The sequence below is a fragment of the Cinclus cinclus genome, chromosome 24 (assembly GCF_963662255.1).
Source record: "Cinclus cinclus chromosome 24, bCinCin1.1, whole genome shotgun sequence".
Lineage (NCBI taxonomy): Eukaryota > Metazoa > Chordata > Aves > Passeriformes > Cinclidae > Cinclus > Cinclus cinclus.
This window is the reverse complement of record NC_085069.1, coordinates 6,345,016-6,357,816: the sequence shown is the minus strand read 5'-3', so window position 1 is coordinate 6,357,816 and position 12,801 is coordinate 6,345,016. Positions and strand designations below refer to the sequence as shown.

General features: G+C 30.3%; 1 protein-coding gene across 1 annotated transcript; it reads left to right on the top strand.

The window, feature by feature from the left end:
* The first annotated feature begins 905 nt into the window (after positions 1-905).
* On the top strand, positions 906-11,290 carry HOXB9 (homeobox B9). The gene is made up of 2 exons (XM_062508367.1): positions 906-4,147; positions 11,055-11,290. The coding sequence occupies exons 1-2, from the start codon at positions 3,682-3,684 to the stop codon at positions 11,288-11,290; spliced, it is 702 nt and encodes a 233-aa protein (XP_062364351.1). The 5' UTR covers positions 906-3,681.
* Positions 11,291-12,801: the final 1,511 nt, after the last annotated feature.

Below are 12,801 nucleotides of genomic sequence, written 5' to 3'. Positions count from 1 at the left end.
GTTATCGTCATCGTTATCGTTATCGTTATCGTCATCGTCATCGTTATCGTTATCGTTATCGTTATCGTTATCGTTATCGTTATCGTTATCGTTATCGCTATCGTTATCGTTATCGTTATTGTCATTGTTATTGTCATCGTTATCGTTATCGTTATCGTTATCGTTATCGTTATTGTTATTTTATCTAAATTTTTATTTTTATCTAAATTTTAATTGTTATTATTTTTATTTTTTATTTTTCTTATTTTTATTTTTTATTTTTTTATTTTTATCTAAGATTTAATCTAAATTTTAGTTTCAATTTTAATTTTAATTTTAATTTTTATTTTTAATTTTAATTTTAATTTTTATTTTTATTTTTATTGCTATTTTTATTGCTATTTTTATTTTTATTTTTATTTTTATTTTTAATTTTATCTAAAATTTAATCTAAATTTTAATTTCAGTTTTAATTTTAATTTTAATTTTTATTTTTATTTTTATTTTTATTTTTATTTTTATTTTTATTTTTATTTTTATTTTTATTTTTATTTTTAATTTTATTTTTATTTTTATTTTTATTTTTATTTTTATTTTTATTTTTATTTTTATTTTTATTGCTATTTTTATTGCTATTTTTATTGCAATTTTTATTTTTAATTTTATCTAAAATTTAATCTAAATTTTAATTTCAGTTTTAATTTTAATTTTAATTTTAATTTTAATTTTAATTTTAATTTTAATTTTATTTTTATTTTATTTTTATTTTTATTATTTTTATATTTATCTAAATTTTAATTCTTATTATTTTTATTTTTTATTTTTATTATTTTTATTTTTATTTTTTTATTTTTATCTAAAATTTAATCTAAATTTTAATTTTAATTTTAATTTTAATTTTAATTTTTATTTTTATTTTAATTTTTATTTTAATTTTTATTTTTATTTTTACTTTTATTTTTATTTTTATTGCTATTTTTATTGCTATTTTTATTGCTATTTTTATTTTTATGTTTGTTAATTTTAATTTTTATTGCTATTTTTATTGCTATTTTTATTGCTATTTTTATTTTCTTTATTTTTATTTTTTAAATTTTTATTTTTATTTCATTATTTATATTCATTATTTTTATTTTATAAATGTTATTTTTTATTTTAAATTTAATTTTTATTTGTATTTTTATTTGTATTTGCATTTGCATTTTTATACTAATGATTTTAAATTTTTATTTTAATTTATTTTAATTTTTTATTTTGATCCTTATTTTGGTCCTTATTTTTATCCTTATTTATTTTATTTCTATTTTTATTATTCCTATTATTTCTATTTCTATTTCCATTTCCATTTCTATTTCCATTTCTATTTCTATTATATTTTAATTTCATTTTCAAAAAATCAAAAAAATCAAACTATTTGCCTTAAAAGATCCAAAAATCAAAATATCCGCCTTAAAAATATCAAAATATCAAAATATTAGTTTTTTAAAAATCACAATATTCGCCTAAAATTTTTAAAAATCGAAATATTCGCCTTGAAAAATCACGACATCGGCCTTAAAAATATGGAAATATCAAAATATCCGTCTTTAAAAAGTCCCAATACCCGCCTTACAAAATCAAAAAAAAATCAAAATATCCGCCTTAAAAAAATATCAAAAAAATCGAAATATTCGGTTTTAAAAAATCGCAATATCCGCCTTAAAAATATCAAAAAAATGAAAGAACCCGTCTTTAAAAAACCCAAAAATCACAATATTCACCTTAAAAAAACCCCGCGATATCCGCCTTAAAAAAAATCCCCAAAAAATCAAAATACCCGCCTTAAAAAAAACAAAAAATAAAATCAAAATACCCGCTTAAAAAAAAAAAAACCAAAAAAACTCAAAATTCCCGTCTTAAAAAATATGTTTAAAAACTCAAAATACCCGCCTTAAAAAAAAATAAAAAATAAAAAAAATCAAAATTCCCACCCTAAAAAAATAAAATCAAAATTCCCACCCTAAAAAAATCCAAAAGAAATCCAAAATTCCCGCCTTAAAAAACAAAAAAAAAAAATCGAAATTTCCGCCTTAAAAAATATCCAAAAAATCAAAATACACGCTTTTAAAAAAACCCAAAAAAATCAGAATTCCCGCCTTTAATCCTCGCTTTTTTTTTTTTTTAATGGATTAATTAATTTTTTTTCTTCCCCTCGCGGGTCCCGACTTTTCCTTTTTTTAAAAAAAATTATTTTTCTCTTTTTTTTTTAAATTATTTTTTTTTCTTCCCCTGGCTGGTCCCGACTTTTCTTTTTTTTTTTTTTATTTTTTCTTTATTTTTTTTATTATTTTTTTCCCCCCTCTCAACTCCCGTCTGTTTTTTTTTTATTATTTATTTATTAATTATTTTTTTTCTTCCCCTCGCGGCTCCCGTCTGGTTTTTTTATTTATTTATTAATTAATTATTTTTTTTAATTCCCCTCGCGGCTCCCGACTTTTCCTTTTTTTTTTTTAATTATTTTTCTCTTTTTTTTTAAATTATTTTTTTTTCCTCCTCGCAGCTCCCGTCTGGGTTTTTTTTATTATTTATTTATTAATTTTTTTTTTTCCCCCTCGCAACTCCCGTCTCTTTTTTTTTAAAATTTATTTATTAATTATTTTTTTTTTATTCCCCTCGCGGCTCCCGACTTTTCCTTTTTTTTTTTAATTATTTTTCTCTTTTTTTTTTAATTAATTTTTTTTTCCTCCTCGCAGCTCCCGTCTGTTTTTTTTTTTTTTATTTATTAATTAAATTTTTTTTTCTTCCCCTCGCGGCTCCCGTCTGTTTTTTTTTTTTTTTAATTTATTAATTATTTTTTTTTTAATTCCTCTCGCGGCTCCCGACTTTTTCTTTTTTTTTTTTAATTATTTTTCTCTTTTTTTTAAATTAATTTTTTTTCCCCCCTCGCAACTCCCGTCTGTTTTTTTTTTATTTATTAATTATTTTTTTTTTTATTCCTCTCGCAGCTCCCGTCTGTTTTTTTTTTTATTTATTAATTATTTTTTTTTTCTTCCCCTCTCGGCTCCCGTCTTTTTTTTTTCCTTTTTTTTTTTTTTTGTTTTGTTTAGTTTTTTTTTTTTTTTTTTTTTTTATTTTTTTTGTTCTCTCACCCGTCCCACGAGCACCGACGCCATCCATCCTGGGTCGGGACGGCGAGGGAGGATGACACCGATTGATTTACACCGAGCCCGACTCTTTATCAGGGCTCCCGAAAAAAAAACTTGCACCAATCATTTCCCCGCCAGCTCTCGACACGAACAGCCCCGACCGGACTTTTGTTGGCTCGCCAAGTTGGGTTTTAAACGGGGAGAAAAAAAACAAAAACAAAACTAAACAACAACCAATAAAAAAAATTCATAATTTAAGCGAAGAAAATAAAATATTTTTATTATATATTTTTTTTTTCCCCCCGTTTTTTAACGGCTGTTCGTTTTTTTTAAAATTTTTTTTTCTTTTTTTCGTTCGGATTCTTTTTTTAAATCCTTTTCCATTCACCTATTTATTTATTAATTACATATATATTTTTTTTTCGTTGTTGTTTTTTTGTTTGGTTTTTTTTTTGGGTTTTTTTTTTTTATTTTGCTGTAGGTTTTTTTTTTGTTTTGTTTTGTTTTTCTTTGGGTTTTTTTGTTGTTGTTGTTGTTTTTTCCCCTCACTGCTCCGCTCCGCGTACGATGCCTGACAATGTCCATCTCTGGCACCCTCAGCAATTTTTATGTCGGCTCCATCATAAACCACGAGAGCGAAGATTCTCCTCCCGTTAAATTCCCGGCCGCTCAATATCCCGCTCCCCGACAGAACGCGGCCGATCCTTTGGAATTTCCCTCGTGCAGTTTCCAACCCAAACCGGCGATTTTTGGAACTTCTTGGAATTCTTTCAACCCCGCGGGCGGAGCCGCCGCTTTCCCCCCGTACTCTCCGCAGCAGAGCGCGCTGCTCCCCGATAATCGATATTTACGGGCTTGGTTGGAACCGCTGTCGCGACAGGAATCGGGATCCGTCAAATCCGAAACGCCGAGGAATAACCGGGAATTCCGAGGGGAAGGTTCTGTCGCCAGGGAAGGGGGAATCGCGACAGCTGCAGGGCAAGGGAGGATGGAGGATGATAAAGTTTGCGCAGGAAGAGGAGATAAAGACGGGACGGATCAAAGTGAGTTGTAAAAAGTGAGGTGAAAGGGGTTTGGGGTGGTGTAAAAAAGGACCAAAAAAAACCCCAAACAAATAAAAAAACAACAAAAAAAAAAGAGGGAGGGGGGTGGTGGGAAAGTTGGGAATAAAGGGTGGGAGAGGGGAGGGTGGGATGGGGGGGAAAGGGGGAATGGGGAAGGAAGGAAAAAAGGAATGGGGTGAAGGGGGGGGGATAAAGGGAGGAAAAGAAAGGGGAAGGAAGAAAAAGGGGAAAGGGGGGGGGTGAGGAGAAAAAGGGGAGAAGAAAAAGGGGGTGAGGAAAAAAAAAGGGGAAAAGAGATGGGGGATGAGGAAAAAAAGGGAGAAGGAAAAGGGGGATGAGAAGAAAAAGGGAAAAGAGAAGGGGGTGAGGAGAAAAAAGGGAAAAAAAGAAGGGGGAGAGGAGAAAAAAGGGGAAAAGTGAAGGGAGATGCGGAGAAAAAGGGGGGGAAAAAGGGGACGAGGAAAAAAGGGGAAAAGAGAAGGGGGATGAGGAGAAAAAGGGGGAAAGAAAAAAGGGGAAAGAGAAGCGGGGTGAGGAAAAAAAAAGGAAAAACAGAAGGGGGATGAGGAAAAAAAGGGAAAAAGGAAAAGGGGATGAGGAGAAAAAGGGAAAAGAGAAGGGGGATGAGAAAAAAGGGGGAAGAAAAAAAGGGAAAAAGAAAAAGGGGGAATGAGGGAAAAAAAAGGAAAAAGGAAAGGGGGAATAGGAAAAAAAGCGGGAAAAAGAAAAAAGGGAGAAGAAAAAAAGGGGGAGAGAAAAAAAGGGAAAAGAGAAAGGGGATGAGGGGAAAAAAGAAAAAAGGAAAAGGGGATGAGGAAAAAAGGGGGAAAGGAAAAAAGGAAAGGGGAAAGAAGAAAAGGGAATAAGAAAAAGAAGAAAAGGGGGAAAATAAAAGGCAAAAGAGAAGGGGGGAAAGAAAAGGGGAATAAAAAAGAAAAAGGGGAAAAATGTGAAGAAAGAGAATAAGAAAAAAGTAAAGAGGGAAAAGAAAGAAAAAAGAAAAGGGGAAAAGGGGAAAAAAGAAAGGGAACGAGAAAAAGAAGAAAAGGTGAATAAGAAAAAAAAGAGAAGGGGAAAAAAGAAGGGGAAAAAGGAAAAAAATGGGGAAAATAAAAAAAGAGGAAATAGGGGAAAAAAAAGAAAGGGGAAAAAGAAAAAAGAAGAAAAGGGGGAAGAAGAAAAGGGAAAAAAGAAAAGGGAAAAAAGAAAGGGGAAAAATAAGAAAAAGGAGGGAAAAAGAAAATTTTAAAAGGGAGGGGAAAGGAGAGGGGGGTTGGGATTCGGGGATAAAAATTAAAATATTCGGTTCGGGGAAAATGGGGGAAAATTGGGGGGAAAAAGGAAAAAGGGGAAAAAGGGAGAGAAAAGGGGGGAAAAGGAGAAAAAAAAGGGAGAAAAAAGGGTCAGAAAAGGGGGAAAATTGGGGGAAAAAAGGGAAAATAAAAAGGAAAAAAATTGGAATTACGGCGCGAGTTTTGCCCTCCTCTCCCGTGCGTTAATTAGCGCTGTTAATTGTTTGTTTATTAAACGCGGGAGATATTTCAAAGGGAGTTCGGGGGAAAAAAAAAATTAAAAAATAAAATCTTAAAAATAAGGAAAAAACAAAAAACGAAAAACAAAACAAGAAACAAACACAAAAAAATAAAACAAACAAACAAACAAAAAAAAAACAAAACCGGGGGAGCCTGGAAGTTAATTGGGTTTTTTATCGGGTTTTTTATCGGGTTTTTTTATCGGGTTTTTTTATCGGTTTTTAAATCGGGTTTTATATCAGTTTTATCGGGTTTTTTTATCGGTTTTTATCGGGTTTTTTATCGGGTTTTATCGGATTTTTTATCGGATTTTTAATCGGATTTTTTATCGGGTTTTATATCGGGTTTTTTATCAGTTTTATCGGATTTTATCGGGATTTATATCGGGATTTTTATCGCGTTTTATATCGGGTTTTATATCGGGTTTTATATCAGTTTTATCGGATTTTATCGGGTTTTTTATCGGGTTTTATATCAGTTTTATCGGGTTTTATATCAGTTTTATATCAGTTTTTATTTCTAATTTAACCACGCCGGAGTTTGAGGCGATTTTTTTCAAAAATGAGTTAAAAAAACCCCTAAAAATAAAATAAATACTAATTATTATTATCCTGGAGAATATTTACCGCTAATAATAATAATAATAATAATAATAATTAATAATATTAGGGAGGAGCGGCGCTCCCACCTCTTGCTGCGGCCCAGCTGAAAGGTGATTCCCAAAATTTATTAATTTATTATTATTAATTTTTTATTTTAAAAAAAAATCAAACCCGAATTTTTCCAAATCAGCCGCTCCCGGCCCAGGGCGAGGGAAAATCTCCGGGCTTTGTTTTATTTTATTTTTCCTTTTAAATAAATAAATTAAATATCAATAAATAACTTTTTTTTCGTAATAAAAACATTGTAAAAAATTGGAATTTTCTCTCGCGGTTTCCTCCCTTGCTCTTGCGGGATGTTGTTTTATTTTTATTTTGAAATTTTATTTTAATTTAATTGATTTTGGTTTGGTTTTTTTTATTTATTATTAATTTTTTTCCACCTTTATCGTTTAACTCACAAAAAATGAATTTAATTTTTTTATCGCGCTGGGCAGAGATTTGTGCTCGGATTTTGTCTCGGAAATTGAAATTTGGGGGAAAAAAAAACTGCCGGGAAAATAATAATGGAAAAAAAAAGTTATTTTTGTGGTTTTGATGGTTTTTCTGTTTGTTTTTTAAATAAAATGGATTAAACTAAACTAAACTAAGCTAAAAAATATATAAAAATTAAAATGAAAACGAAATGAAAACGAAATGAAATGAAATGAAATGAAACAAAATTAAATTAAATTAAATTAAAAACGAAATTAAATGAGATTAAACAAACGAAACGAAACTAAAACAAAACATAATAAAAAAAATAAAAATGAAATGAGATGAAACAAACCAAACAAAAGCAAAACAAAAATAAATTAATTGAAAGGAAATGAAATGAAAAAAACTAAATTAAAACGAAACCAAATAAAATAAAACAAAAAAAATAAAAATGAAACAAACAGAACAAAACAAAATGAAACAAAATAAAATAAAATAAAATAAAATAAAATAAAATAAAATAAAATAAAATAAAATAAAACGAAATAAAACAATACAAAACAAAATAAAATCTAATAAAAATCCCAAAAATCCCAAAAAATCCCCAAAAAAATCCCAAAAAATCCCCAAAAAATCCCAAAAATCCCAAAATCCCAAAATTCCCCAAAATTCCCCAAAATTCCCCAAAAATCCCCAAAAAATCCCCAAAAATCCCAAAATCCCAAAATTCTCCAAAAATCTCAAAATTCCCCAAAAATCCCAAAATTCCCCAAAATCCCAAAATTCCCCAAAAAATCCCCAAAATCCCAAAAATTTCTCAATTACGGAACCCAGAAGGGCCGGGAGCCAATTATTGACGTCAGTAATTAATTATTAATCATTGGTAATTATTAACAGCTAATTATTGCCATTATTAATTAATTACAGCTAATTATTGCCATTATTAATTATTAACAGCTAATTATGAACTTTATTAATTATTAACAGCTCATTATAAACATTATTAATTATTAACGGCTAATTATGAACGTTATTAATTATTAACAGCTCATTATTGCCATTATTAATTATTAACAGCTAATTATGAACGTTATTAATTATTAACAGCTCATTATTGCCATTATTAATTATTAACAGCTAATTATGAACGTTATTAATTATTAACAGCTCATTATAAACTTTATTAATTATTAACGGCTAATTATGAACGTTATTAATTATTAGCAGCTCATTATGGCCATTATTAATTATTAACAGCTCATTATGGCCATTATTAATGATTAACAGCTCATTATTGCCATTATTAATTAATTACAGCTAATTATGGCCATTATTAATTATTAACAGCTCATTATGGCCATTATTAATTATTAACAGCTAATTATGAACGTTATTAATTATTAACAGCTCATTATTGCCATTATTAATTATTAACGGCTAATTATGAACGTTATTAATTATTAACAGCTCATTATAAACATTATTAATTATTAACAGCTAATTATTACCATTTTAATTATTAACAGCTAATTATTAATGACTATTTTTAATTAGGAACAGCTAATTATTGTTTTATATTATTTTTAATTCCATTTTTGTTTTTTTATTTTGGAGTGTATTTTTTATTCATTTTTATTCTCTCATTTTAAATTGTATTTTTTATTATTTTTGTTTATATTAATTTATTTTATTTGTGTTTTTATTATTTTTATTATTTCATTTCAAATTATATTTTTTATTATTTTATTATATTATTTTATTTTTATTAGTTTTCATTATTTTAATTTTTTGTTATTTACTTTTTTATTGTTTTATTGTCATTATTTCATTTTAATTGCGTTTTTTATTGCTTTATTTCCCCATTATTTTATTTTTTATTATTTTTTATTATTTTATTTTATTTTATTTTTTTTTTTTATTTTGTTTTATTTTATTTTATTTTATTTTATTTTATTTCTTTATTAAATTGTTTTCCTTTTCTTTTCTTTTCTTTTCTTTTCTTTTCTTTTCTTTTCTTTTCTTTTCTTTTCTTTTCTTTTCTTTTCTTTTCTTTTCCTTTCGTTTCTTTTCTTTTCCTTTCGTTTCTTTTCGTTTTAATTAAATTTAATTTTTCACTTATTTTATTTATTTATATATTTTCATTCATTCATTTACTTATTTAATTTTGTGGGTTTTAATTTATTTTAATGGGGTAATTTTTTTTTTTGGGCCACATTCCACTAAATTAAAATAATAAAAAAAATTAAGATTTCTTTAGGAAAAATCCCCGCAGGTTTTCCCCCTCTGAGGGGAAAAAAAATGGGGAAAATTTGGATTTTTTGGGGGCATTTATTTGTATGGAATTTGGGAATGGGACCTCAAAAACCGGGGGGTGCACCCAAAAAAACCACAAAAATTCACCCAAAAAACCCAAAATTCACCCCCAAACCCCCCCCAAATTCACCCAAAAAATACCCCAAAATTCACCCCAAAATACCCAAAATTTCACCCAAAATCCCCAAACATTCACCCACAAAATACCCAAAAAACCCCCAAAATTCACCCAAAAACATTCACAAAAAAAACCCAAAAATTCATCCCAAAATACCCAAAATTTCACCCAAAATCCCCAAAAATTCTGCCAAAAAAATTCCCAAAAATTCACTCCAAACCCAAAACACACTCGCCCAAAAATCCTCAGTTTAGTTCCGCTCACTTTAATTCCGTTTAATTCACTTTAATTCCGTTTAATTCACTTTAAATCAGTTCTGTTCATTTTAATTCAGTTCCGTTCACTTTATTTCCGTTTAATTCACTTTAAATCCGTTTTATTTACTTTAATTCAGTTTAATTCACTTTAATTCAGTTCCGTTCTCTTTAATTCCGTTTAATTCACTTTCATTCACTTCCATTCACTTCCGTTCACTTTAATTCACTTCCGTTCACTTCCGTTCACTTCCAGTCACTTTAATTCACTTTAATTCACTTCCATTCACTTTAATTCACTTCCATTCACTTTAATTCACTTTCATTCACTTCCGTTCACTTTCATTCACTTTAATTCAGTTCCTTTCACGTCAGTTCCGTTCAATTCACTTCCGTTCACTTCAGTTCGGTTTAATTCACTTCCGTTCACTTTAATTCACTTCCGTTCACTTTAAATCACTTCCGTTCACTTTCATTCACTTCCGTTCACTTTCATTCACTTTAATTCAGTTCCTTTCACATCAGTTCCGTTCAATTCACTTCCGTTCACTTCAGTTCGGTTTAATTCACTTCCGTTCACTTTCATTCACTTTGATTCACTTTAATTCACTTTCATTCACTTTAATTCACTTTCATTCGCTTCCGTTCACTTCCATTCACTTTAATTCACTTTCATTCACTTTATTTCACTTCCATTCACTTCCGTTCACTTTCATTCACTTTAATTCGGTTCCTTTCCGTCAGTTCCGTTCAATTCACTTCCGTTCACTTCAGTTCGGTTTAATTCACTTTAATTCACTTTAATTCACTTCCGTTCACTTTAATTCACTTCCGTTCACTTTAAATCACTTTAGTTCACTTCCGTTCACTTTCATTCACTTCCGTTCACTTCCATTCACTTTAATTCGCTGTAATTCACTTCCATTCACTTTAATTCACTTTCATTCACTTCCGTTCACTTTCATTCACTTTAATTCAATTCCTTTCACGTCAGTTCCGTTCAATTCACTTCCGTTCACTTCAGTTCGGTTTAATTCACTTCCGTTCACTTTAATTCACTTCCGTTCACTTCCGTTCACTTTAATTCACTTTAATTCACTATCATTCACTTTCATTCACTTTAATTCACTGTAATTCACTTTCATTCACTTTCATTCACTTTCATTCACTTCCATTCACTTCCATTCGGTTCCCTTCACTTTCATTCGGTTCCTTTCACGTCAGTTCCGTTCAATTCACTTTAATTCACTTCCGTTCACTTTAATTCAGTTTAATTCACTTTAATTCTGTTCCGTTCACTTCAATTCGGTTTAATTCACTTCCGTTCACTTTAATTCACTTTCATTCACTTCCGTTCACTTCCATTCACTTTAATTCACTTCCGTTCACTTCCGTTCACTTCCGTTCACTTTAATTCACTTCCGTTCACTTCCATTCACTTTAATTCACTTTAACTCCACCTCCCCTCCCGCCCCTCACTCCCACAACCACCCCCCAAAAAAAAAAAAAATTCCACCCCATTACCCCTCCTTTATTTAATTGAAATCAATTCCGTTTGTTTTTTCTTTCTTTTCGTTTTTCCCCCCTCCACAGCCAACCCCGCCGCCAGCTGGCTCCACGCTCGCTCCTCCCGCAAGAAGCGCTGCCCGTACACGAAATTCCAGACGCTGGAGCTGGAGAAGGAATTCCTGTTCAACATGTACCTGAGCCGCGAGCGGCGGCACGAGGTGGCGCGGCTGCTGAACCTGAGCGAGCGCCAGGTGAAAATCTGGTTCCAGAACCGCCGCATGAAGATGAAGAAAATGAACAAAGAGCAGGGCAAGGAGTGAAGGGGAAAGAAGGGGGGGAAATGGGGGGGAAAAGGGGTGGGGGGAAAATGGAAAATGGAAATGAATGGGGGAAATGGAAAAATGGGAAAAAAGGGAAATGGGAAAATGGGGGGAATGGAAAAAAGGGAAATGGAAAAATGGAGGGAATGAGGAAAAAAGGGGAATGGAAAAAGGGGGATGGGGGAAATGGAAAAATGGGGGGAATGAGGAAAAATGGGGGGAATGAGGAAAAAAGGGAAATGGAAAAATGGAGGGAAATGGAAAAATGGAGGAATGGAAAAAGGGGGACGGGGAAAAAAGAGGAATGGAAAAATGGGGGGAATGAGGAAAAAAGGGAAATGGAAAAATGGAGGAATGGAAAAAGGGGGACGGGGAAAAAAGGGAAATGGAAATGGATGGGGGAAATGGAAAAATGGGGGGAATGAGGAAAAAGGGGGAATGAGGAAAAAAGGGAAATGGAAAAATGGAGGAATGGAAAAAAGGGAAATGGAAAAATGGGGGGAAATGGAAAAAAGGGAAATGGAAAAATGGAGGAATGGAAAAAGGGGGACGGGGAAAAAAGGGAAATGGAAAAATGGGGGATGGGGAAAAAGAAGTAAAATGGAAAAAAAGGGAAATGGGAAAATGGGGGAATAGAAAAATGGGGGGAAATGGGGAAAAAGGAAAATGGAAAAATGGGGGGAAATGGAAAAAGGGAAAATGAAAAAATGGGGGGGATGGAAAAAAAGAAAAAAATTAAAAAAAAGGGAAATGGAAAAATGGGGGAATGGGGAAAAAAGGGGAATAAAGGGGGGAAATGGGGAAAAGAAAAATAAAAAGGGGAAAAATAAGGGAGAAATAATGGGGAGAAATAATGGGGAAAAATAATGGGGAAAAGGGAATCAAGATTTTAAAAAAGGGAGAAAAAAGGAGAGGGAAAAAAAAGGAAAAAAGGGGGAAAAGGGGAAAAAAGGGAAAAAAAGGAGAAAAAAGGGAAAAAAAAAATTCCTCTCCCCTCCAAAATCTCAGAATCTCCAATTTCCCAAAATTCCCACCCTCAAAAAAAAAAAAAAATTAAATTAAATTAAATTAAAGTAAATTAAAGAAAACCCAAAAAAACCCAAAAAAACAGGGTCGGGTTTTGTCCAGAGTCCTCAGCTCTGCTTTATTTCATTTTATTTCATTTTATTTCATTTCATTTTATTTCATTTCATTTCATTAAAAAAAATCTTCCATATTTGGAAATGGTTTTAATTTTTTATTTTCTGGAGGAGCTCGGCTCCTTTCTTGGGGTTTGTTTCTCTTTCCTTGCTCCCCTTTTTCTTTCCCTTTTATTTTGATTTTTTTTTTCACTTTTATTTCGATTTTTCCCATTTTATTTTTATTTTTTTCCCCATTTTTATTTTGATTTTCCCGCTTTTATTTTAATATCTTCACTTTCAATTTGATTTCCCCCCACTTTTATTTCGATTTTTTCCCCCACTTTTATTTTGATTTCTTCACTTTTATTTATATTTCCCCCCATTTTTATT